The following is a 27,877-nucleotide window of genomic DNA, read 5'->3' as shown; positions in this document are numbered from 1 at the left end:
AAACACACGGAGTTGTGATCATCGATGCTGTCCCCGGATCATGAGAGAGACGCTGACCATGAAATTCGCCTGGAAAGCTAAGATGGTAAAACAAGAGAAAAACAAAACAACGACTAATGAATGATTGCTGGTTTTGCATCCTGCACTGCAGTGCCTGGTTGTTTGTTTGTTGGTGGTTTTCTGGTTTGAATTGAAATGGAGCTTAAAGGGTTTGGAGGGGAGGGGGAGAGAGGAGGGGGTTCTTGCCTGGGAAAGTAGCGGATAAAGGAAAAGAGAGAGGGGGTGTAGGCTAGTGGTGGGGGATAAATTAAAACATGGAGTTTTGGATTGTTTTACCCCCGTCTGTCTATCCGTCTGTCTGTCCGTCTGTCCGTCCGTCCGTCCGTCCGTCCGTCCGTCCGTCCGTCTGTCTGTCTGTCTGTCTGTCTGTCTGTCTGTCTGTTGCTGTGTGTGGACTTTTAAACCCCCATTCTAACCTACATTGCTGCTGGTGCTACAGCGTGGATGTTTTGCAGTGGAAACTTTGGGGAGAATAATATGTGATCCACAGACAGACAGCAGCAGCAGCAGCAGCGCTCCGTTACTTTGTCCCTGTGTTATTATTGCTTATGGGTTATTATGGCGGTGGTGGTTCTCAAACTTTTTCCATGTCAAGGACCCCCAAATTGACACTTACTATAGCCCGCGGACCCCCATTTGAGAGAGATGATACGGGGACTTCCATATAAGAGAAGATTTGTACGGCTCAAGCAGACAAGCAGTGATTCCGAATCATTTTAAATTCAGGGACCCCCAGTTTGACATGCATTAGGCTACGGACCCCCATTTAATGGCATTTCTATCTCTGAGACCCCCCCCCTTTTTATTGTAAAATCAATGGTAATTGGTAATGTAACTCTGAGAGTGTATAAATGGACCCTGATGGGGTGCCTTTGGTTCCATTTGTACACTACACTCTCTGAGTTACAGACCCATTTTGGTTCCTAACTATCATTTAGCTGGGGACCCCCTGGAACTCCCTCAAGGACCCCTGGTCATAATATCATAATGTCATAGTCATAATGAAAAGTTGAGTGCATGTGAGAGAGAGGAGCACACAGTGGAACAGTGAGGGAACAATTGGTGAAGCCCCCGAGGCCATCTCTCTGTCTCTCTGGGTCCCACCAGCTGCGTCTAGGCGAGGAAAGCACAAAAGCCAACAGACTTAACACTGTCTGTTGTTGTTATCATGGGCGTAGTATTGTTTTCACACGCACGAGGATGATAACCATCAGCTTTTTTCACTGTGATGTGACGTCCCTCTGTAATGTCATGTATTGTAATGGGGAGATAGTACTATTTGTGCAGGCAAAATAATACAATTTCCCTCCCTATCTGCCAAGTCACCTCCCTGTGCCTCTGCCTGTATGTAAGCAGCATCTCAGAGAGAGAGAGAGAGAGAGAGAGAGAGAGAGAGAGAGATGATGGAAGCTAGCTGTTCACTTACTAAAGTGCAGAGAGTAAACAACTCATCTCCTGTTTACGTCTTGGCCGGGGTCATTTGTTACTCCCATGTTATTCTGTTAACTCGTCCCCATTCAGACATAACATAATATCCATCTCAACAGGTTTCTAATATATTAGATTAGAAGTCATCGTGACATTATTATTACCCAAACTTCTATCACTTTCCCTTGTTTGGCTGGAATGGAAATGTCTGTATACTAGCCTGGTAGTACATGACAGAAAGAATAGCAGCTTTGATGTTTCTTTCGTTCTTTCATGCCAGCTTTAGGGCCCTTTGCTTTGACCATAAGCCCCAAATTTGGTACACAAAAGCAACCAGGCCTTTTATAAAAACTCTGCTCTGAAAAACATCTCTCTCTCTCTCTCTCTCTCTCTCTCTCTCTCTCTCTCTCTCTCTCTCTCTCTCTCTCTCTCTCTCTCTCTCTCTCTCTCTCTCTCTCTCTCTCTCTCTCTCTGCCTGACAAAGAGCGGGCTCTTGTTGTGTGCAGACTGTGGACTCAGCAGCCCAGGCCTGCTAGCAGAGAGAGAGAGAGAGACCTACTGCTATTGTTTTGGGAGCGTGTGGACTGCGTGACTCATGGACTGATGTATTTATCTGTCTCTGGGCCAGTTTAGGGGCCGATTTATACTTTAGTCGCGCGCCGGTGTCGTGCTAGAGCACTAAAACGGCAGATCTGCATGCAAGCTCACAAGCTTGCAGATCTGCTGTTTACTGCATGCAACACCCAGCGTGCAACATGAGTAATAATACTCTAAATCATGAGGCTTTAAGCTGGCAGCCAACATAAAGCTATAACAGCCAGGGAGAGAGAGAGATAGAGGGAGAGAGAGAGAGGGGGAGACAGACACAGACAGTTAGACAGGTTTGCTGATAAAAGACAAACAGGGGAGGATTATTATACAAAGCCAGGGAGACTAGCAGGCCAGAGCAAACAGCCAGACAGGGTGTACTGTACAGGAAACGGATGGGAAACACACAGTGCTCGCTCGTTTTTTTAAAATCTACCACGGTGTGGTTTAACCACTTAAACCCCTGTATGCTTTGTAGACTGGGAGTCCCTCAGAGGTCTATGCTTGTTCCCCCCCAACTTTTCCTTCCCTCTACACCAGATCTCCTCGTCGAGAACAGCTGATCTACGAGCTCACAACAACGACAGCAACTGGACACATGTCGCTTGTAGATCTGCTATTCTCGTCCGATGTTCGTCCCAGAATAGGGATGGATGCGAGGGTTCGCGGGGTCAACTCGTCTCTTGCTGTGTGACAACTGGGGCCTCGTTATGTATGTTCTCTGTCTCTCTGTCTCTCTGTTTTTCTATGTCTCTCTGTCTCTGTGGCGCCCTGCTGTTTATCTGCACCTGTGATTGTTTGGGGCGAGTTTCTCTCTGTCCCTCTGCAAGCGCCGTGTTTTGAATTCAGCCCAAACAACCGCCCTTCTTCCTCCAACACAGCTTCACCGTGGCCGAGTGCCACTGGCTGTCCCGTCCTGTCCGTGTCCGGCCCGGGCTGTTTGAGCATGTTGACGGCCATTTCTGACCCGTGAACAACCCCCACCCCCCCAGTTGGCGTCCGTCCGTCCTTTTTGTCTTGGGGGGAAATAGAAAGTGGACTTTGACATTGAGACATTTCAAATGGAGGGAAAAGTTGGGTGGCAGGCCAGAGTGAACTAGGCTGTTATTAACTGTGTGTGCGCAGAGATGGACGATGGCCATGGTGTGTGTGGGTGGGTGGGTGTGTATTGTGAGTGAGTGTGTGTATATTGTGAGCTGTGTTGTTGGGTTTCTGGTTTATTGTGCAGTTTTGTGCTGCGTCGTGTTACTCGATTGGGGCGATATGGACTTGGCTGCGGTCTGTTTGTCCTCTTTTTTTATAGGATTAAAATGATATTTTCTATGTTGTCACAGCACTCTGCCTGGACGCCTGGCTTTGCTACTCCCTGACTAAGCACAACTACATTAGATTTAACTCTCTGCTCCCCCTCCCCTCTCTATGCGCTCTGCAGTTTTTCCCAGCACACTTATTTCTTACAAAACTAAAGGTAAGCGTGTGTGGGTGCGCGCGTGTGCGTGTGTATAATAATGCCTGTATAATAATGCATAAAAATGTGCATAGGCGTGTCTATGGCAGAGAATCCTTTCCCCTGGTCTTGTATAGAGCTGTACTGTAGAGTTTTCTCTGAAGATTTGTTGTCTCTGTGTCTACAGTGAGATTCTGCTGCGATTAACATGCAAACAAGACACAATTAACCCATTAAGATATTATGGCTCAATGGCTACAGTAGGATTCTGCTGGTAATAGAGGGTATGCGCGTGACATCATCATCATACCCGGAAGTTATGCGGGAACACCTACTGCAGTGGTACAAAACTACTTTCTAGCCTTGACAGTCCATACATCCAAACAGAAAAGTCCTATCTGATTGTATTAAACGATGTTAAACTCACTTTGCCACTCGATTTCACTTCACTTTATTCACTTTATGCATGCGCATACCCTCTATTAACATGCAAACAAACATAATCAAATGAAATAGAAAACCATCGCAGACAAACGGAAAAGACTGATACACATCTCTGATCTTTTACAATACGCTTAATGATCCCAGATTCAGCTATGACTGCAGCTCTGAAAATAAAGGCAGAGAGAACTGAGAGAGAGGGGGGGAAGAATTATTTTGGGGGAGATGCACTGGGAGAGAGAGAGAGAAAAGAGATGAGTAGTAGAGAACCTTAGAAAGAGAGTTCACTGGAAGGAAACAAGAGGGAGGGAAGCCTTAACACATGTTGGAATGGGGGGTTGGGAAGGCTCATTCTTTTACTGCACTTTAAGCCTTCTCTTTCGGAGTGTGTGTGTGTGTGTGTGTGTGTGTGTGTGTGTGTGTGTGTGTGTGTGTGTGTGTGTGTGTGTGTGTGTGTGTGTGTGTGTGTGTGTGTGTGTGTGTGTGTGTGTGTGTGTGTGTGTGTGTGTGTCACTGCTGCTTTTCTGCATGTATGTGTTGTCCTTTCTGTTCCATTTATCTATCATTAAAACAGACTTTTTTAGTAGACGTAATTACTTGAGTCTCAACACCTCGGTTGTTCCCATGCAGAAGACGACGGCATCAACAGCGCCTATGTTCTCCTGAAAGTGCTGTACTTTAAGTTAACATGTCGTTTATTGCGTGACTTACATTGTAGTTATATATTTATATTTCATTTCTCACTCAATGGACTGTGGAGATGTTGTTGTGACTCTGGCTCAAGCAGAACTAACTACTTCTATTCAGTATTGTTCTCTTTGGTGTCCATTCTCTTCCTATTGATCAACCTTAACAGTTAACACTGTTCCCTCTCTCCCTCTCTCTCTCTGCAGAGCTCGGTGCAGGACTGGGGGGAGGAAGTAGAGGAGGGAGCCATTTACAACGTGACACTGAAGCGGGTTCAGATCCAGCAGGCTGCCAACAAGGGAGCGAGATGGCTGGGGGTGAGCAGAGCACTGGTCCCTTCTTAATGTCCATAGAACAGGCTGGGGGTGAGCACTGGTCCCTTCTTAATGTCCATGCCGTGACGGCACCCCAGATCATTTGATAATATTTGGACACTTGGAAAACATATTTAGTATAATTTTAAACTTGAAGTACAAAGTTATTTTCAGTCAGTTCTAACCAAAATAGCTTCATGATCTACAAGCTATGCAATGCGAGGCGTTGTGTGCTTGTAGATCAGCTGTTTTCACTAGTTTAGTACATTTTATAGATGATAAATACAAAACGAATGTTTTTTTCCACACAAAATAACACAAAAGCCTTCCATGTTGGTCCTATGTATTCAATTCATCAACATACAAAATTAACTCAATAATACATGTCATCAACAAATACAAAAGAGATGAGGAAAATTACATTTACCTCCCTCCCCCTTTGGTCGCCTGATGAAAAAAATATAGGCCAATTTTGAAAGAAACCAGCGTTACACATCCTTTAATGGATGGTATCAGGCTATTCCACATTTGAGAACTTTCCCATGTTTGTTCTAAATTTGGGTGGTACAAGATCATGGTCGCTCCCTCTGGTGTCGTGGCTGTGGGTGTCACTCACTTTGGAGTAGTAGTTCGACAGGTGTGAGGGTATTGAGGGCACTGAGGGGAAACTGTCTCTCCCAGTGATATTGGGGTTAAGCAAACTTTGCTTAACCACCTGTCTTCTACCCTGAGCCATCCCAGGGCAAGTAGGGCAAGTTACAAGACTTGCCCTACTGAACCCTTATACATGCTCCCGATGAACAGAGTGGTGTCTTGCAAGGTTGCCTCCGCCGGCAATTTCTAAACTGCGTCTATAAATGGGTGAATTTAAGAGTGCTTTGGATAAAAGCTGTGTATATAAATGCACCATTTCCCCCCAACCAACGAGTACCATTTACTACCCCAAGTATGAGAGAGTGAGATATGCTTAGCAATATAATGCTTTCTCACCATGAATATACTTTCTCTGTATTGAGAGCTCAAAATAGATGGTGAGAGTTTAGGATTTACTGATAATCTATCATGTTGATAGATGAGATACAATGCGATCATCCGGGAGTGTGGTCCAGCCAACACCAACTCGGGACTCCTGGATCGCTGCCTTCCACACTACCGGTACATCAGGGTCTTGGGCTCTACAGTGTTTCTCTAAATGTTGATAGAATCTCAGGCTCTACAGTTTCTACACAGTCTATACAGACTCTACACAGTCTCTATGAAGTTTACACTAGTCTACACAGTTTCTGCAGAATCTACCCTGTCTTTCTTTACACACTAGTCTACACATCACTGTCTTGCAATGCTGGTGTGAAATGATGGCCTTGGTGGCAGATTTCCCGACACGGCATCAGGAGTTGGTTGGGCTTGGCTTGCCGAGACAGCTTGTTGTACACAACCTAAAAACTTGTCTGGCATCATGTGGTACGAGACCATAATCCATTACCTGGAACATGATAGATTAGGGGAGGGGACTGACAAACCAACTCCAAAGCACACCAGAACCATGGTGAAAGATTGTTATAGGAGGCTAGCAACCAACTATGCTGATGTCTTCAGACTTTAGTCAAGAGAAAACCCTCTCTAATGTCTGAAGCATGCAGGCTGTCATCCAGGCCCACTATAAACATCATCAGTGTCAATTTGGTTCCACTGGTAGTTAAATGAACTGTGGATTTTATTGTGTACTGTCATGCAACACTAGGGCTGTTGTTTTGACATTTTCATCATAATTCCCCCAGTTTTGACAACACCTTGGAAAAAAGCTGGTGAAAATCAACAGTTTGACCAGAGCTGGACTGTTTAGCCAAAGCATGTGATTTCCTGACTTTCTGTTCACCAATAAATGTTCTCATTCCATTGCAATGGCACGTGCTTTTATGAATTGTTAGTATACACAATGGAGTTGAACTGTTGGTCCTACAAGACATTGATTTAATAGACCTTTTCATTGTCGGAGTACTGTATAAAAAACTGTATAAATTGTTGCCTGTTCCTCTTCTGTCATGACTTAGCCTGTGTTCTTGCAAGCACTGCAACAATAAATACACCCAGATAACACATACAGTTAATCACTATAAAACAAAAGCGCCATCTGTTGCACAAATGTATTTGTCTAGAGCTGTACTGTATGTGTAGAACACACAAAGAGAGTCTATACAGTATATATATTACATTATAGAAGGTGTAAAAAGCATGGATTCAGTGCATGAATGTATTTGTCTAGAGCTGTTCTGTACACGTGTAGATTCTGTAGAACACACAAAGAGAGTGTATTTATCGTACATATAGAAGGGGTTAAAAGCATGGATTCGGGTCAGGGTGTTATGTTTGTTTGTTTGTTTGCTTTCCCCTTGCTGTCTCCATGGGTCCAATCTGGCTTACCATCGTCAAAGAAAAGTTCCTCTTCCTTTCCTCATCAGAGAGTCTGTTCTTGAGAGACTACCATGAGTCTGACATGGGAGCTTGAGATTGTCTCCTTTGAGGAAGGGAAAGATGGCAGCCGTGCCCTCATAACCTCATGGAGACAGGATATACTTGAAGCTGCACTATGTAACTTTCCTCTTCTTTTGAACCTGGCTTTCCAGCGCAAGTGTTGATGTTTTTAACCATTAGAGCTTGCTCAGGGGATCAATTGAATCTTGACCATCAGGTCAAAATTGGTGTCAGATCCTGTGTCTAGGTGAGACGTGACCTTTGACATGATCTAAATGTCTCAATAGAAGAGCAGGGAGACCAAATACAACCATCCCGATTGTATAACGTCGTTGTCGGGTGAAAACCTTGTATGTCCAAAACCGTTCGTTTTGCATTTATCATTTTAAAAATGATATAAACCAGTGAAAACAGCCGATCTACAAGCACACAACGCCTCGCACCGTGAGGCGTTGTGTGCTTGTAGATCTGCTGTTTTCACTACTTTTGCGTGACGGCCTTGTATAATGAAGCAGGACTTTACTTTGCGAAAGAACGTACAAATTTGAAACTTGGAGATACAAGTTTTCCACCCGACAATGACGATAAGTTATATTGGCATACAGATTGGACAAAATTACATTTTATTCATTAGAAGAAAGGTTACATTATAGTGCCACTTTAACCAAGGGCACTTAGCATGTGTTGCCAGCTATTCATCTATTTCCAATGTTTCAGTGCTACTTAATGCCACAGTATTGCACACAACACCCGCACAACTCTGTTGAATAATCAGCATGTTTACAATGAATTGTATATTTACAGAGACTGTGTAGACCGTGCGCTCGACAAACGTGTGGCTCCATAATGCTGTTTACAACAGGGCTGTGCGTGCCGTGTGTTGTTTCTGCAGTACAGTAGCAAGTGTGTTTGGTTTGTGCAGCCAGCATAAGGATCCTAAGTTATAGCTATTGAACTGGCTCACCTGCCCTGCTGATCTGTCCCCCATGGCTACAGCGTGCATGCATATAATAGCACATAGCAACGTACAGTAGGTCATCACAGTGATTAGTGAAGTCAGCATATTTCTGGTGTGTTCGGAGCTGTTATCAGAGGAGTGCTGGTGTGGGAGAACTTGGCTCTGTCCTCCTGTCTGTCTGTCTCAGTCAGAGGGTGGAGGAGGAGGGGCTCTCTCTGATTAAAAGCAGATTGGAACGTTTCCTGTTGTAGCGCGCTAAACTGCACCAAGGTTTCTCTCTCTCTCTCTCTCACTCCCGCTCCCTCCCTCTCAGTTTCTCTCTTTCCTCCTGTCTCTAAACGACCATTGACTGCCTCTCTCTCTCTCTCTCCTAGAATGACTCTCTCGCTCCCCCTTTTCTGTTCCTGCTCTCTCTCCCCTGTCCCCCCGTATAGTTACAGTAGAGACACAGTAGTCACATCTGCTTGAATAAGAGTTCGATATTATAAGGCACCTTTTACCCTCATGTTCTCATCATTTGTTCCGTTGCCTTTATTTGTCCACATTTGTCACAGTGATCAACTGCACCTATCTAACTATAAATTAGGGAAACCTCCGTCCGTCCGTCCGTCCGTCCGTCCGTCCGTCCGTCCGTCCGTCCGTCCGTCCGTCCGTCTGTGAGTCCTCGCTTACGTCATCCAAAGGGAAGACCCTTGAAATAACACAGAGTGACATCATCATGGGAAATGGTGACATCATGAAATCAGGGTATAAATAGTACCTTAAATGAGATGAGATCATCTTAGAAGGGGCGAAGTGGGTGCAAATCTCTAGTTCTTTTAATCCTTGATGTCATCAGTATATATGCCCATATTTGGGCATGCTCTCAGTTATTTTGTGCCCATATATGGACTATTAGAGCTGACTGATTTGTTTGCGCCTGATGCCATGACGATATATAAACAACGCTATTTGGGGGTGTAGCTGCATTGGGAACTCCTCCTATGGTTATGGCTGAGTCATGGTGACATGAGCGTGACGACGTAGTGACATGGGGTGGTCTGCCGGCCCGTCCTCTCTTAAGCCAATTTTAATATGGGATAATGACAAGCCCAAAATAGGGATGGCAGGTTTAAAGTAGTGGTTAATAACTGTGTGTGTGTGTGTAATTATGTTATGTGTGTGTATTACTGTGTAAACTGCAACCAAAGCCGGGTAGGAGAGTCTGTTGCAGCTGATGAACTAATAACAGTACATTTAGTCTCTGTCGGGTGGAAACCTCATATGCCAAAAAACTGTTGCTTTTCAGGATTCAAAAGCATCAAAAATAGCAGATCTACATACAAACGCGTCACTTTGCAGCATGTTTTGAGATTGTGGATCTGCTACTTTTGATGCTTTTGTGTGAGTGACGATGTACTATGATCAAGTAGGACATTGATTTACGGTAAAAAAAAACAACAACCCACAAACACAAAACGTTAAATATGGAGATAAGAGGTTTCAGCGACGATTTACAGTAAAGCTCACTTCGCGTTCACATCAGATTGGGTTCGTCAGTGTGTAACGTAATCCCTGTGTGTGTGTGTGTGTGTGTGTGTGTGTGTGTGTGTGTGTGTGTGTGTGTGTGCGCGCGTGTCCGTGCGTGCGCGTCCAGGCGGAGGGGGACCGCCTGCCTCCCGGCCACACGGTGAGCCAGCTGGAGACCTGCAAGATCCGGAGCATCCGGGCGGGAACGCTGGAGCGGCTGGTGGAGACGCTGCTGACGGCGTTCGGAGACAACGACCTCACCTACACCTCCATCTTCCTGTCCACGTACAGAGCCTTCACCAGCACGCACACCGTGCTGCAGCTGCTGCTGGACAGGTAGCGTACAGGGCTGGACTAGGGATGGGACCATATCGTCGTTGTCGGGTGAAAACCTTGTATGTCCAAAACCGTTCGTTTTGCATTTTATTTTTTTCATTTAAAAAATGATTCAAACTAGTGAAAACAGCCGATCTATAAGCACACAACGCCTCGCACCGCGAGGCGTTGTGTGCTTGTAGATCAGCTGTTTTCACTACTTTTGTGCGACGGCCTTGTATGATGAAGCAGGGCTTTACTTTGCAAAAGAACATACAAATTTGAAACTTGGAGATACGAGGTTTCCACCTGACGACGATATGAAAATGTCATATCGCCATGATTTTGACAAAAGAAATCGCGATTTACACGATATTATCGCGATAATGGCAAAATCCATTATCCTGGGGCGGAACATTTGCCAAAAAATAGCAGTTCTGCAAACTCACAAGCTTGTAGATTGGCTATTTTTTGGCAAAGACATTTGATAAAGTGAAAAACGTATGTATATTTTAAGTACCTTTTACCAATTCTAGAGGGTTTAAGTGGTACCGGATATGCAACTCGGCAATTAATAGGTGAATTTATCCCAGTGCATGACGGAGGACGATATCACGATATACGATAATATCGCTTATCGCCCCATCCCTTGGCTGGACCTTGCTCTCTCTTGATTTGTTACTTATGATGATGTAAATGTTTCCTGACACACTCAGACACATGGCCCATATAAAGAAAAAAAAAAACAATACATAAACAAACAAGTTGACAGGTTCCATTAAAATCCTAATTTCATATAAAGGCTTCCACATCAATGGTTCTGTAGATACATTTGAACATGAGGTTCCGCAAATCACAGCCTAGCAGGGTGGGCACACACAACTGATGATAATGAAAATAACGTTGAAATGATGGTTGTTGCAAACCTCTCTTAATGATCTGTCTCAGGTATGGAAGTGTGGAGGCGAGCGTTGGGCAGAATGACGGATGTCGAGGTTCTGAAACCAAAGGAGCCATCAGAAAGTAAGATGATCAACCTGTCAACAGATTCCTCTTCCCTTTACTTCCTCAGTAATGCTTCTCTCTGTGCCGTTCCATTCGTAGACCTCACACATAACATTTCGGCGTGACTCTCAACACCGTCATTGTGAGTGAGAAGATGCCTCTCGCCTTTCTCACCCAACTGTTAGGCCTGTCACAATTATGACATAATCGTCTAATCGCAATTATTTGACATAATCGCAATTATTTGACATAATCGCAATTATTTGACAATAATTTGATGCAAACACAATATTTTGTCATAATCTACATAATCGTATCCATGTTGAAAAATGTTCATATATTTTCAAACATGATCAAAAATAGTGGAAATAGTAGATCTACAAGCTCACAGCTCACTGAGTTTGTAGATCGGCTATTTCCACTATCAATGTTATTTTTTTAAGTATAAAGTTGTCAAATATGTCAGTCATTTCTTTGTATATTTTAGGTTATGTGTCATATCTGCCATGTGCAACTTCAAAGCCTAAAAGCCAAACAGAAATGTAATTGTCAACAACAAAAACACAATTAAATTAAGTTAATCGCAATTATTTGAGTGACAATTAATCGTCCTGTAAAATGTCATAATCGTGACAGCCCTACCAACTGTCCGTCTAATCTTTGATTCCTCCCCTCCTCCTTTCTGTGCAGTGCCTTGGCGTCCATCCTGCGTGCCTGGCTGGACCAGTGTCCAGAGGACTTCCAGGAGCCTCCTGACTACCCCTGCCTCCACAGGATCCTGGGCTACCTGCAGAGGACCCTGCCCGGCTCAGAGCCCCTCAGGCGGGCACAGGGCCTGCTGGAGCAGCTGCAGGGCGAGGCCAACGTGGATGAGACCGAAGGTTAGCGTCTGAGAAGAGACCCAGTCCCAATTTCCCAACTAAACCACACAATCTGTTGTTGCGACCGTCAGGTTGCAAGTTGCTATGAAAAGCTCCACCGGCTGTCCGTTAATCTGTCCATCACGTCACGTCACACTTTTGCCCTAGTCTTATCTCCGCCACCGTTGCCCCTATCCATGCCAAACTTGCGCCACCATCATTTGCAAAACACATCTTTGGACACCTCCTCCTACAGATTTTAGCCTAATATCACGCAATGCGGTACACGGTATCTCTAAAGTCATGTCATCAACATGGATCTGTCCCATTTCCCATGTTCCCTCCGGTTTGGCTACAATTGCCTTCTAAAGTTTGTGTATGCGACCTGACGGTCGCTTATCTCCCGATTAGAGAGTCTTACTGGTCTAGAATGAGAAATCTATTTCACTGCAGAGAATGAATGCAGTAAAGCTGTTCACATGCACAGTCTCCATGCAGTCTTGCATCCTGGGATTATGTTGTTGCTGTCAGGCAGAAACCTCTTACAGTAATTACACACTTATTGTGTTTTTTTTTGTTTGTATTTTAACGTCCTTCTTGATCATACTACAGTGTGTCACACAAAAGCATGAAAAGTATTTGTATTAGATTTGTTGTTGTTATCCTGCTTTTGTGTGAAAAATTTAAAACTCTAATAAACATTGAGTCATTTAAAAAAAAAAGCATCAAAAGTAGAAGGTCTGCAAGCTGGAAACACGGCGCGAAGCTTATAAATCTGCTACTTTTGCTATTATTGAATTTGAATCAGCAACAGTTTTGGTTTCCACCGGACTGAGACGCGAAATAGGATATTCCAGTGTGTGCATGTGTCCAAACAATGCTCAGATTGTTGCATCACCAGTAAAAAAAGAAAAAAAAACTTTTATGTACCTAAAATCTATGCATCATAATTATATTACTGTGACCCAGTTTTCACAAACTTGCCGTAACATGCATCCCATGTTGTTAGTCAGCTTGGGGCACTAGGAGCTCGTTAATACGCATGGAGATTTATAACAATGATCATGACACAATTTGTAAAGCATTCTGTGATGACTTATGGGGTCAGGTGTTAAGGTACTTGCACGTTAGTACCATGGTACGTTCACTGCACCGCAACTAATCCTTTTAATCTGGTTATATCCTTACAGTTAACAGTTATAGTATCAGTAACGTGATAAGACTGCTTATGTGCATGTAAATGTGGGAAACTTGTTTCTCGGCCAGAATCGGTTCCTTAAATAGTCCCTTACTTACTCAGGCTTATGCTCCCTTTATCCTCGTTAATTTATTTCTGAGTTCAATCGACTCTGTTTGGTTGCTCTTAGGTGGTTTCCACGGCAACAGTTCGTTCTGCCTGGGGGAGGAAGAGGAAGTTGAGATCGAGGTCCAAGAGGACTTCCTGTCGTTTGAGGCCGACCTGGTAGCCGAGCAGCTGACCTACATGGACGCGGTAAGGCAGGGGTCTTCAACGTTTTCAGGCCAAGGACCCCTTGGTTGAGAGAGAGAGATGAAGCAGGGACCCCCACAACCTTTTTCATAGTTTCCATATAGTTTCATTGTTTGATAGCACAATCATCAGTGTATTTTGGATTCATGTCAACTTGTGTTTTCAGTTATTTAAACACTTGAACCGTCAATACTTAATACATTTGACCTTTCACTCTGTACTTAGTCTGCTCTTTTCCCCCTCTACACCAAACCTCTTTGCTGAAAATAGCTGATCTACAAGCTTGTAGATATGCTATTTTTGGCAAGTGGTTAATATAAAAAAGGAGAAAAAAAAGTTTCTATCACACAAAGATTTGGAGGGCCCCCTGTAGTAACTCTGAGGACCCCCTAGGGGTCCCAGACCCCCCGTTTAAGACCCTTACGGTAAGGGAAGCAGAGAAGGATGGACATGTGGGAATAAATGAGGGTGTAGGACAGGGTAAGGGAAGGACAGAAGGATGGATATGAGGGACTGAATGAGGGGGAGTACGACAGGGGTAAAAGCTACACAACACAAGGTAGTGTTCAGTAGTGGTGAGATATACGTGTTAAATATCTCCATATTCTGACAGTACTCATTGTTACAGTGTGTTTGTTCAGTAACAGGAGTGTCCATATCTCTCCAGTTGTTTATTAAACAGAAAATGCATTTTCAGGTGGGGATACCAATTCTATCCAATCAGGATAGAGAACTCAGACAGGATACACATTTAACAGGTGAAAGGCGAAAGTGATGACACAAAGAAATGAGCAGACAACAGTGTAACTGGAACACAATACAAATTAAGCTGCTAAAATGGTTACTCTCACCTGATTGGCTGAACTTTTGCCACCCACCTGAAAATGTATTTTCTGTTTATTAAAGAGCTTGTTCAGTAACCCCTGTTACTGAACAAACATTCTTGTCTATAGAAAGCAATTAATACTATCAGAATAGAGAGCTTTAACCTTACAACCTTTTAACCAAAAGAATACGCATTTAATTGAAGAAATGTACACCCAGAAACATTCGCTGGTCGGATTATGACGCCATTTATTATCATTATCCCCTTGATGTTTTCGTTCAGCGCTCTTATGCAGAGGCGTCAATTGGGTATGGCAAGCTTTGGCCCCTGCCATACCTTGGCTACAGGGGGGATAAAATAAATTGCTTCTTAAAATAAATTCATCATGCCTGTGCGAAGGCGCGCGTGCAAGACACCAGTCATGTTGCCATAGCTTAGCTTTTGCTGAACTGACGCCACTGCTCTTATGCTAATAAGTGTGGACCCTCCCTCCCTCCTGTTCTTCTAGTTACTGTTTAAGAAGGTGGTCCCCCACCACTGCCTGGGGTCCATCTGGTCCCAGAGGGACAAGAAGCAGAACAAGCACAGCGCCCCCACCATCCGCGCCACCATCACCCAGTTCAACGCCGTGGCGGCGTGCGTGGCCAGCACGGTGCTGAGGCGCAGGCAGATCCGACCGCACCTCCGAGCGCGGGTCATCCAGCGATGGATAGACATCGCCCAGGTAAGGCTGGACCCACACGTCACTTGCTGTGGAAACGGGTGGACACCTTGTATGTCCAAAAAAAATGACTTTTTTTATTGATATTTTTTACAACATTTTAAAAGGTTTCATATCATCAAATTTCTTTAAAAAAAGTAATTCCCAGTTATTTTTTACCTCGATTACACCCAAAAAAACTCAACACTTTGAACATCCAGTGGATTTTCTGTGGTCTGGGGTTTTAGGTTCAGAAATGTGCTGTGATTGACCCCTGGACTTTGATGTCACAATCCTGCCCCCTCTCCTCCCAGCCCCTCCCCTCAAAAGCACATCTAAAAGCTCACAACGCAATTGCAATGCGTCGTGAGCTTGCAGATCTGCTATTTTTCAGTTCACTACTATTTGTAACAACACATTTGAAACAGAGACAATTGGACGTACAAGGTTATTCCGCCAGACAGCAACACTCTCACATTAGCATTTTAGGTATATATATATCTGAGTGTCCTGTCCTCTATCATTATAACAGCAAGTGCCAACTTGACCGTGTACTACTTAACTCACTATGAGCTGTTTATAATAGAGGTGATTGTGTGCACTTGAAGCTAATTTTACTGCCTCTCCTGTTTATGTAGCTCAAGTACACGACCATAAAGAACGCGGGTATATTAGTGCATGAACAGGCAAATCTTTATGGATCACAACGTTAAGCTTGGGATTTGTGTTTGATTACCACCCACCAGGAATGCCGTATGCGCAAGAACTTCTCCTCCCTTCGAGCCATTGTGTCTGCGCTCCAGACCAATCCCATCTACAGGCTGAAAAGGGCATGGGCCTGTGTGAGCAAGTATGTTTCCATATTCTTAACAATTCAAGTGTTCCTGCTCTTTGACTAAAGTTAACCCCTTGGCAGGATAGTGTATCGGTTTAATCTTTCAGTCTACTTGTTCCCTTGTTTAACCCTTCAATTGTGTGGCCATGCACACAGAGATACTGTAGAGATGTTTAACTCTTTCATTGTGTGTCCATGCACAGAGATAGAGATGTTTAACTCTTTCATTGTGTGTCCATGCACAGAGATAGCATGCAGACCTTTGAGGAGCTGTCGGACATCTTCTCAGACCACAACAACTACCTGACCAGCAGAGAGCTGCTCATGAGGGTGAGTTGCCGGAGATCAGCGGTTCTCAAACCTTTTAGCTCAAGACCCCAAAAAGAAATGTGGTATTGCCCCCGGACCCAATGTAGCGTGATGTGATGCTTTGTGAGCTTGTAGATGATTGGGATGAGGTCACTATCACAGATTGTTGTTTATCTTGATAACATAAAATGGGCTATATATACACAGTAAATATTACCAGTAAGACGCCAAAGGCCGAGGTCGTGCCATGTCTTCACCATCTGGCCAGTGTGGCACAGAGTCACAGTGATGTGGACATCAGGGATCTTCATATATGGGCATAAAAGGGAATTATTCCCCTGGCATCCCAGGTATCTCCTTATCTCCAATATGGTCATAAAAGGGATTTATTCCCCTGGCATCACAGGGATCTCCTTATATGGCAATAAAAGGGATTTGGTTGCCCTGACATCACAGTGATGTCAGAGCGTGATGTCAGAGCGTGAGAGTCAATCAACCAAAAAGACAAGCGTTACCCATACGTACGTACGTACGTACAGATACGGTCAAAATGTGACTGATAGTTAACTGTGACCTACGGTCGCAATAATATACAGTATAGTGCATATAGATAGATAGATAGATATACAGTGCACCTATTGTGTATTAAGGTTTATTTCTGTTTCCTTTTCAGGAGGGCACTTCAAAGTTTGCCAGTGTGGAGAACGGTGCCAAGGATCACCACAAACGCACTCACAAGAGACTGCAGCTGCAGAAGGAAATGGTGAGAACATGGCAGCTTTAACTACCAGAGTCAGCAACAAAGCCTGGGGGCAGCACAGCCTATTTAAAGGACAATGAAATTAGCTCTTTATATTTTTAGACATCTCGTTTCCTCTTTTTTTTCAAGGCAGCTATACTGTAAATTAAGTTGTGTTATTTTTGGTACAATGGACCCATTCTCTTTTGAAACCCTGAGTGTTTGTTGCGTGTTTTGAATGGGGTTGTTTTGCTCAACAGGGAGCCATGCAGGGAACAATACCGTACTTGGGGACCTTCCTGACAGACTTGACCATGCTGGATACAGCCTTACCTGACCTGGTGGAGGTAAGAACACCTGCTCCTCACTGGTTGGTTGGTGTACGTATATCCTTGCTGTCGGATGGAAACCTCGTATGTCCAAAACTATTCTTTTTCATCATATATTATGGATAAAAAGAACCTGTGTTCCCAAGGAATCCAACTGTTGTTAATACTTTCCATTGGTTAAATATTTATCAAACCAGAGCGAAAATAGCAGATCTACAGTTCACAATGTGTCGTGCTGTGGTGCATTGTGAGCTTGTAGATCTGCTATTTTTCACTACTTTAGCGTGACTAATTTAGTACGAACTCGAAACTTGAAATATGGAGATAAAAGGTTTCTGCCTGACAGCATCGATTATGCATGTGTGTGCGTGTTTGGAGTGTGTGTGTGTGTGTGTGTGTGTGTGTGTGTGTGGTGAGCGGCGCGCGCAGGTGATCTTGCGCACGTAAGCTTTGCGTATGTGAGTCTGAGTGATGGTGAGTTGATGGAACTCTGGCCCATCTCTCGCTCTTTCTCCGTGTGAAACCACTGTCAGAAAGTGTGGAGCGTTAAGTTTCCATGAGTGAGTGAGGAATTTTGCTGGTTCCATTTTTGGAGCGGTCCAAGCTAACGCTGTTTGTCTAAGCCGCCGCCGCTGGTATGTGATGTCTGGGGCTCTTCTGACAGCGTGCTCTTTGTGTCCCTCCTTCCAACAGGGTGGTCTGTACAACTTTGAGAAGAGACGCAGGGTGAGTTGAGTTGTCTCTCATAGATGTGTCACACTGGGATCACATGATTCCACTGCTATAGGCTTGACAAGTGGTGTGTCAGTGTGAGCGAAGCGCACGCTTCAAAGTGAATTAGGTCCGACTCTGATCTCTCTCTCTCTCTCCCCCTTCTCCCTCTTCTCTCTCCCACTCCTCTCCGTCTCTGGCACTTACTTTATTATTACTTTATCTGCCTTCTGTGTCTGCTCTCTGTTTTCCGTCTCTCTGTCTCTCCTGTTATTCTCATAGATTAAAGTTCGCCGCACGACTGATTTCAGTCATTTGGATTCCATAGAAGCCAGCATGTCTTTTATGGAAGCATGTTGCGCAGCGAAAGTAGCATCAATGTGTCACAGATGCATTGAGAGCTTGCTTAAGTTATTATTTTAAGATTGGGGCTTATCTGGTCAAGCTGGCAATACGTTCGGTAGCATTTTCCATCAAATCTTAATAGTCTCCGATATTTCATATAAAACAACGGTTAAAGCCTCAGTGTGCCAACCAGTTCTTCCCCTGGTTGGCAGTATATAGCACAGCGGGTCAAACATTTGCTTTAATCCATGTCTAATTCTCTCCCTTGCAGGAGTTTGAGGTGATCGCCCAGATCAAGCTGCTGCAGTCGGCCTGCAACAGCTACTGTCTGAGTCCCGACCCGGCCTTCCTGCGCTGGTTCAAGAGCCAGCCTCAACACAGCGAGGAGGAGAGGTGAATGATGGACTTTGACTGTAACCCCTTATCTGTTGATTGCTGCCTCTCATCTATTAGATCAGGAGAGAGAGAGAGAGTAACATGAGTCTATGGGGGGTTTTATTGTTCCCAGATCCACAGTGATGATAAAGGCCTCTTTCTCTCATTGTTGTCCTCCTCTCTCTGATGTCCCGTCTCCTCTCCTCTCCCCACTGACCTCACGCTCTGTTGTTGTGCTCTTCATCTCCCTCACTTCTCTGTCTCTCTGTCTCTGTGTCGCACTCACACTCACGCAAGCCCAATATATCACTCTTTATCTTCATTATTTTTGTGTTTTTTCGTAAACTAACGCCCTACTTGATCATACAGGGTCACACAAAAGCATCAAAAGTAGCAGATGCTACATTGCTACTTTGGTGACTTTTAAATTTGAATCATGATAGTTCCAGTTTAGGACATAATGAGTTTTCCACCCGACAGAGACAATATATTTGGTGGTTTGCTAATGGGTTTCATGGTATTTATCTTATGGTATTCTTCACGTCATTTATTTCTGTCTTTCCCGCAGCTATGCCTTGTCCTGTGAGATAGAAGGGCTCGGTGACAGCAGTCCGACGTCACCCAAACCTCGCAAAAGCATGGTCAAGAGACTCAGCCTGTGAGTACATAATGTATACACAAAGAGACAGCCTGAAAACTGCAGTAGATAGATAGATAGATTCATCGATTTTTATTATAGCGCCCTGCACCACAAGATGCCCAGCCTGCATGGGCTTACAAGACAAAATGTACATAACATTTACATACACCAAGATACACCACAAACGGAGTCCATAAACGTATTGATAGTCCAGGATGTCGTTCTCCAACGCAACTGCCATGCCTTCTCTATGTATTTTCCTAAAACAGACACTTCCTTTTTGAACAACCAAATTAACATATGACTTTCAGACATCCAAAACAAATCTCAAATAAAGAATTTCTTACATCATTGTACAGTGGACAGTGAGAAACTAAATTAAACTCATCCTCCACAACTCGCAGGTCACAAAGAACACACGATCACTGCTAGAAGTTATAGCAACTAGTCTCTGTGTGAACACAGAGAAAAACTCATAGTTTTTCTTTTGGTTTGGACAGGATTGCTGACCACATCATTGTTTGAGGCATTAAGGGAGGGGAACTCTGTGTGACCCATTTATTTTATTCACTAATACCAGTGGTGGACAAAGTCCTCAACCACCAGTATTAGAGTCAAAAGTATGGAGACTCCTGGTCAAATATTACTCAACTACAAGTTGTTCTGTCAAGTATGTACTTGAGTTAGGGTACTTGAGTACTTGCTTTAAAAGAAAGTATTCAAAAGAACATGCTTTTAGGGTTAGTAAAAAAATATATATCAGTAACATTGAAATTAGTAGATCTAGAAGCTCACAACACATTGCATCACACTTATGAACTTGTAGATCAGCTGTTTTTTCTATATTTGAAATAGGGCTTAAGTGGATGTACTTTTCCCCCCTTCCTAGAAATATAGAGTCAAAAGAACAATGTGTGTCTTTGAAATGTAGAGAGAGGTGAAGGTCATTAGTATCCAGAAATACAAGTACTCAAGCAGTGGTTCTCAAAGAGGGGTCTGGGGACCCCTAGGGGTCCTTGTGGAGGGGTTCCAGGGGGTCCCCAGCAAAAGTAGTTAACATAGCATCACAGTCATCTTAACCGCTTTATCCATTTATATGTTGGGGATATTACAAAATAGCAGGGCTACATGCTCACAGCGCGTCACTTTGTGCTGCGCTGTAAGCACAACACCTTTCCAGATTAGGGGGGGGTCCATGCCCCCAAAATACATATGAATTTGGGGGGTCATTGGCACTAAAAAGGTATGAAAACCACTGGCCTTTTTAACTGTACTCAAGTTAAATGTGTCCACCGCTGACTACAGGGTTCCCACACATCTTTACCAATTAATTTCCAAAACTTTTACAAAACTTTTTCAGAATATTTAACCAGATTTCCAGGACTATATAACAATATTTCAGCTCAATAACGAGTCGCTTACTCCTATGTGCAATGCCAGTGGTTCTTAACCTTTTCAGACCGTGACAATCGAAATAATCATATTTGAACTGGGGACTCGGCACCCTGACGAGCACTAAGAGCTTTATTGTGAAAATAGCCGATTTACATGCTTACAACGCCTCGCGTTGCGAGGCGTTGTAAGCATGTAGATCAGCTATTTTCACAATTTCTGCCTCTAATATTTGACAATTTGGCCAATGTTTAATTTGTCATTTCAGAGGTATTAACAAAATCAATAACCAAAGACAATGCATAGCTATTTTTTTCCAGGACCTTTCAGGACCCTTGATCAATTCCAAAACTCTTCCAGTACTGGAAAAATAATTTTCCAATTTCAAAATATTTCCAGGAATGTCATGACCGTGGGAAGAACCCTGTGACTAACACCCTGTGTTTCTTTCTTCCCCAGCTTGTTCCACGGAGGAGACTCGCCGTCGTCAGCCAGCTCCCCCGTCAAAGAGACGCCACGCTCGCCCCCTACAGGCAGCTCGGGGGAGAGCATGGACTCTGTCAGCGTGTCCTCCAGTGACTCCGGCAGCCCGTCGGACAGCGAGGGACTCACGCCCACACACTCCTCCATAGACGCCCTGCAGCACAACAAGGTGAGTCATTAACTCCTCAGGCACGACCAGCAGGCATGCTCAGGGGCGTCACAAGGGGTGGGAAAGTGGGACTGAGTTACCAGGGCCCAAGGTGGAGGGGCCCTATAGTAACTTTAGCTATTGAAAAATAGCAGATATACAAGCTCACAGCGCGGCACCGAGTGCCGCGCTGCGAGCTTGTAGGTCTGCTATTTTTGAAAAGTCGTAAAAATCTTGCGCAAATCTTTGAATATGTATTTTTTTAAGCGAACATTTGTGACTCAAATTTTGCTTCCGGGGAGGGGTCCCTGGAACTAAATATTTTGAGATGGGGTTCTAGCTGTGGCCAAATACATAATCATCTTGGGGGTCCTTCACATGAAAACGTTTGAGCACCACTGACATAGAAACATAAGTTTCTTGCACACATTTTCACGATTTTTCAAAAATAGCAGATCTACAAGCTCGCAGCGCGGCACTCGGTGCCGCGCTGTGAGCTTGTATATCTGCTATTTTTCAATAGTTAACATTCATGGGGGGCCCGCAGTGAATCCTTGTACCCAGGGCCCAGAATTTGGTGTGACGCCCCTGGGCATGCTCTTGGCTCTCACACAATGGCTTTTACCCCAGGAATGTTCTTTTTGTATTACAAGACAAAATCAATTGATAAATACAGTATATATTGTTCCTCTTATCTCTTGTTTCATTAATTAACACCCCTACTTGATCACAATACAGCCAGCGTCACACGAAAGTATAAAAAGTTGCATGGGCGCGTTTCGAGTTTGTAGATCTGTAGTAGGGATGGGACGATATGAACATTTCATATCACGATTATTGTGACCAAAGAAATTGCGATTTACGATATAATCGCGATATAAAGTACGCTGACGATATGGCCTTGGTTGCTTGTCTGCAGGATGTCTCCAGTCCCTCCTACTCCCTGCACATCGACCACATTGCTACGTGGTTTGAGGGCAGCTTCCTTGACCTTAATGTTACTAAGACCAAGGAGCTGTGTCTGGGAGGGGGCTCAGGGTCCATCTTCAGGCCTGTCATAATGAGTGGGGAGGAAGTGGAGCAGGTCACTGATTTTAAGTATTTGGGAACAATAATTGATAATAAACTCACCTTCCAGACCAACGCAGAGAGCATTTACAAGAAGGCAAGGCAGCGGCTTTATCTTCTCAGACAGCTGAGAAGTTTTAATGCCAGTAAACACACCCTGACCATGGTCTACAGGTCACTTACTGAGAGTGTTCTCACTTTTAACATCGTCTCCTGGTATGGGAACCTCTCAGTTAGAGATAGGAACAAGCTCAACCAGGTAGTTAAGCAGGCAGGTAAGATCATTGGAGACAAACAATTGCTACTGCAGGACATATACAACCGCACCATAACCAAAAAGGCAATTCAGATTTATAATGACTCCACACACCCTCTTCGCCTCTCATTTGAGCTGTTACCATCGGGCAGGAGGCTTAGAACAAGACTAGCAAAGAAGAAGGGCTATAAGACATCATTTGTGCCAACTGCAGTGGAGATTTTAAATAAGGAAATATTTGAATAGCTCCAACCCCCCCCACAGACCTTGATCACTGCACTGTTTTTATGTTGCTATGTCAGGGGATGCATTTGTATAGTTTTAATGCATTGTGTATTTTATGTATGTTTTACTGTTGTATACTGACTGACTGCCTGTGTGCCAAAGATGAATTTCCATTTTATGCAAAATTTGATGGACAATAAAGTTTTCTTATCTTCTTATCTTATTCAAAACATCCCCAACATCCGTGGGGCGGCATAGCTCAGGGGTAGAGAAACCGTTATTAGAGCACGAAGGGTTCCCAGTTCGAATCCGGGCTCCCCCTGAGTTAATGTTGAAGGGTCCTTGGGCAAGACTCTGAACCCCACATTGCTCCCGGTGAGCAGGTTGGTGCCTTGCATGGTTTCCTCCGCCACCGGTGTATGAATGTGTGTGTGAATGGGTGAATGTAATGCACAATCTCTGTAAAGTGCTTTGGATAAAAGCACTATATAAATGCACCATTTACCATTTATATTATTATACTGTGGCGGAACATTTGCCTAAAAAATTGCATCTACAAGCTCACAACGCGTCGTGTTTAGATTGGCTATTTTTTGGCAAAGAGATTTAGTAGAGAGTGAAAAAAAGACTGTATCAAGCACGTATATTATACGTACGTTTCCCCAACTGAGGGTTTAAGTCAAGTGGTACCGGATATGCAGCTTGGCAAATAAAAGGTGAATTGATCCCAGTGCATGACGGAGGACGATGTCACAATAAATGAAATCTCTACGATACGATTATTGTGAGTGTTTTTTATCAGGATAAACGATAATATTGCTTTTCGTCCCATCCCTAATCTGAAGGGGAAAAAAACTATTGTAATCGTTAATGTAATTATTATTATCGCAATTGAATCCATCAAGTTAAGCGTCGTCATAATCGTGACGGTTCTGTGTTTGACGCATGTCCGTCCGTCCGTCCGCAGCTGTCGGAGTCTTCGTCCTGCACGTCTCTCCACTCCATGGACACCAGCTCGTCTTCGGCCAGCGTCCCGCAGACCCCCGCCTCCCCCTCCCTGCCCGGCGGCCCCCCGCCCTGCACGCACCGACGCTCGCACTCCCTCGTCCCCCTGTCGCCCACCTCCCCCAGCCAGCCGCCCGTCTACAACACCCAGGCCCAGGACGCCTGCATCATACGAGTCAGCCTGGAGCAAGGCAACGGCAACCTCTACAAGAGCATACTGGTGAGTTAACTGCGCATGTGACGTGTGTCTGTTTGTGTACGTGCGTGTGGGTGGGTGTGTAGAGTTGCCCTCTCTGTGTAGAAATCCATGCCGTTACGCCACATCTCCAGTATTCACTTGATTATGCTTGGTTCAGTGTGGTATCAAACACCGAAAATAGCTGACCTCCAAGATGCATTGTGAGCTTGAAGGTCTGCTATTTTCGATATTCTCAACATTTCAACATTCTCTGCACGTCCCTGCCAGTCACTCTGAGAGTAATGGCCAAACCGCACTCATGTCATGTCTGTATGTCGAACTATAATGGAAATTCTTATAGCTAAATCCGGCACATTTACACAATATCATGTTTATTGATTAAATTGTTCATTAATGTGCACTGTCCCATAAAGTAAAGTATAGTATTGAATATAGACATTTATGGGAATATGTGTGGTTCAAGGATAAAGCTCTCAAGCCCTACACTGTGCCTCTAGCTTGGATGGGCGCTCCAATGAACACAATTGTTTGTGTTCACTGGTGGGAAAGCTGACCGGGGTTCTTTGTCACTGCAATAGCGACACCTACTGGTTGTTTAGTATGCCTGGTCAGCAGAGAGCATGTTACTATCTTCTAGTGAAACTCCCAAACATCCAGGTGAAAAGAACTCCATGTGTATTGGAGAAGGCGTGTGGATGTTCACTACAGCCTCCCTAGGCCCAACACATAGACATTTATGATGTCATTTTTAACTGTACTGTCTGTTCCTTTACCCAGCTGACCAGTCAAGACAAGACTCCTGCGGTCATCTCCAGGGCCATGGCCAAGCACAACCTGGAGGTGGAGCCTGAAGAGGGATACGAGCTGGTGCAGGTCATCTCTGACGAGAGAGGTACAGCATAATGTCGGGTCTGGGGTCCGCCCTTATATGTCTGGAACTCTGAGACTGTACAAATACAAACTTTGGGATCCCGACTTTTAAGACATTTTGAAAGACCTTTGTATTACAAAAAAGAAAAAGATCATTACTTCCTAAAGAGTAATCAGCAAACCATTACTATATTATACAAACTGGTCAAATCATTTTTGATAATAGACAATCTGCAGATATGATGTTTTCACAATATTTATCTGTGCAACCTGCTATTTTCACACTATTTATCTGTGGAACCGAGTCAAGCTAAATGTAATGCCTCAACTCCTACAATTCCAAGTGCTTGCCAGAGTGGGAGGGGTCCCCAGTTCAAACATGATTATTTTGGGGGGGTCACTGCCTGAAAATGTTGAGAACCACTGCACTACTACACCAATTTTAACCCGAATCTACTTAAAAAATATATATATTATTGGAGTTTTCCCCTCACAATAGAAACAACTACTAACTTCGCACACCTTTTAGTAATAATAACTAACTCGAAACACGAGCCTGTTATTTACTCGATAACAAATGTATTGATTACCTGGTATCAATAAGCTTTGGGCTTATCAAGCCCAAAGCCATGACATCATGTTTAAACAATCAAGAAAAGAGGCGATCAAGAAATGATTACACTACTATTCCCAATATAAAGCCATTTAACACTTATTGCATTAATGAATCTTTGTTTTAATGATAGGCAAAATATGTTTTCTTTTTTCAATTGTCATCTTCATAGACAAACTCACAGTCAATAATAAAATGTACCAGTTCTGTCCAGAATTTGTCATCTCACATCTTTCCACAAATTATTAGAAAGCGCTCAATAGTGGGCTCGATAAAAGCCCGGCTCAATATAAGCAGCAGAGATGTAAAAGAGTCTTTGATCTCGAGTCAAGTCCGAGTCACAAGTCTTTGATCTCGAGTCACGAGTCGAGTCGAGTCTTTAGTGGGTCAGCCCGAGTCGAGTCACGAGTCTTTCATCACGAGTCACGAGTCGAGTCACGAGTCACATAAATACCAAGTTAGCTGAAGTAAAATATCTGATGATGAGCTAAACATGTGTGTTTTATTTAGCTGTTTTAATATTTAAATCTTACAATGAAAGGTCCATGCAGACGGCTGTGTCTGTGGCACCAAAGAGGAAAGAAGAAAAGAGAAGTAAAGGCCAATATTTGTCGGGGTTGTCATGCATTATAGTGCTTAAAATAAAGATTGTTCACGAGTCTTATGAGCTCAAGTCGAGTCGAGTCGAGTCTCGAGTCTTTGAGGGGCGAGTCCGAGTCGAGTCTCGAGTCTTTGAGGGGCGAGTCCGAGTCGAGTGACGAGTCTCCAAAAACACGACTCGAGTTGACTCGAGTCGCGAGTCTTTAACTCGAGTCCCCATCTCTGATAAGCAGGATCGATGAGGTGCTCATTATCAATAAGAATTAAAGGACAACTTTGTTTTTTTACAACAAGGGTTCATATTTTAGATTGTAATTAGAGAAAAGAAAAAGTGAGTGTTCTATTGTTTTATCGCGTTTACCGTGCTAAAATGTGGGGCATGCGTACGCATGGGGGCATGCGTACAAGTGGCTAAATATGTATTTTTAGACACAATAAGCCAGCAGTTTCTTTATTGCTATTCACAGTAACACTTCTAGCCCCCATAAGTCACATCCAACCATGAAAGGTTGCGTTGTATCTTGGGAATGGGCTTATTCTGTGTCAAATTACATATTTAGCCACTTGTACGCATGCCCCCATCCACTGAAATAAGAATCTCTAAAACAATAGAAAGAAGTAAATGAAATAATTTTAACACACATTTATATTCTTTACTTACAATCTAAAATATGAACCCTTGTTGTAAAAAACTAAAGTTGTCCTTTAACAAGCTGTATCCCAAATAATAACCCTGTCTTCTCTTCTCTGCCCTCAGAGCTGGTGATCCCGGACAACGCCAACGTGTTCTACGCCATGAACTCCTCGGCCAACTTTGACTTCTTGCTGCGGGTGCGCGGCTCGACGGCGGCGCGTCCGGTGCAGCTGCGGTCGCGCTGCGCAGCATCCACGCTGCCCCGCACCTCCCAGTACCGCTCCAGCCTGTCGCTCAGACTCAGCAAGGTCACTCTGTGACCCCCCCACCACCCCCACCCCCTTGACTCTGTAAAGAACTCCCATCCCATCTCTTAACTCCCCCTCATGCCTCGAACCCAGGACAATGCAAGAATATATATTGTCACTGTCAGGCAGAAACCTTGTATCTTATCTCCCAAGTTTCAAATTTGTGTTTCTTTTCTGAAAGTAAAGCCCTGCTTCATCATGCAAAAGTGTCACACAAAAGTAGTGAAACTAGCAGATCCACAAGTGTGCTTGTAGATCGGCTATTATCACTATTTTAAATCATTTTTAAAATTATGAATACAAAATGAATGGTTTTGGCCGTACGTTTCCACCCAACAACAACTATATATACAGTACACAGTATGTACATCTCTCTCTCTACACAGTATGACCATTACTGCGTCAAAACGTAATCAACAAACTATGCTATGAAAACTGGTCAGACATTGGCCAAATTGTCGAATAATATAAGAAAGAGGCAAAAATTGTGAAAATAGCCGAACTACAAGTACAGAACGCCTCGAGGCTTATGTGAGCTTGTGGATCCGGTATTTTCAATTTTTTGCGAGTCAAAACTAAATGCAATGCCTCAGCTCGTAGAATTCCAAGTGCTTATCAGGGTGGGGTGTCCCCAGTTCAAATATGATTATTTTTCAAAGAATATGAATATGGAGACAAGAGGTTTCTGCCCGAC

General features: G+C 43.9%; 1 protein-coding gene across 1 annotated transcript; it reads left to right on the top strand.

The window, feature by feature from the left end:
- rgl1 (ral guanine nucleotide dissociation stimulator-like 1) lies at positions 1–27,558 on the top strand. The gene is made up of 18 exons (XM_080752293.1): positions 1–85; positions 4,858–4,968; positions 10,032–10,240; positions 11,168–11,242; positions 11,915–12,105; positions 13,452–13,576; positions 14,908–15,123; positions 15,846–15,949; positions 16,180–16,264; positions 16,917–17,006; positions 17,243–17,329; positions 18,005–18,037; positions 18,639–18,760; positions 19,311–19,400; positions 21,234–21,426; positions 23,922–24,179; positions 24,936–25,050; positions 26,999–27,558. The coding sequence occupies exons 1-18, from the start codon at positions 41–43 to the stop codon at positions 27,193–27,195; spliced, it is 2,346 nt and encodes a 781-aa protein (XP_080608419.1). The 5' UTR covers positions 1–40; the 3' UTR covers positions 27,196–27,558.
- Positions 27,559–27,877: the final 319 nt, after the last annotated feature.

Source organism: Nannobrachium achirus (genome assembly GCF_963921795.1).
Source record: "Nannobrachium achirus genome assembly, chromosome: 1".
NCBI lineage: Eukaryota > Metazoa > Chordata > Actinopteri > Myctophiformes > Myctophidae > Nannobrachium > Nannobrachium achirus.
The sequence above is the reverse complement of the archived record's forward strand: the minus strand, read 5'-3'. Positions and strand labels throughout refer to the sequence as shown.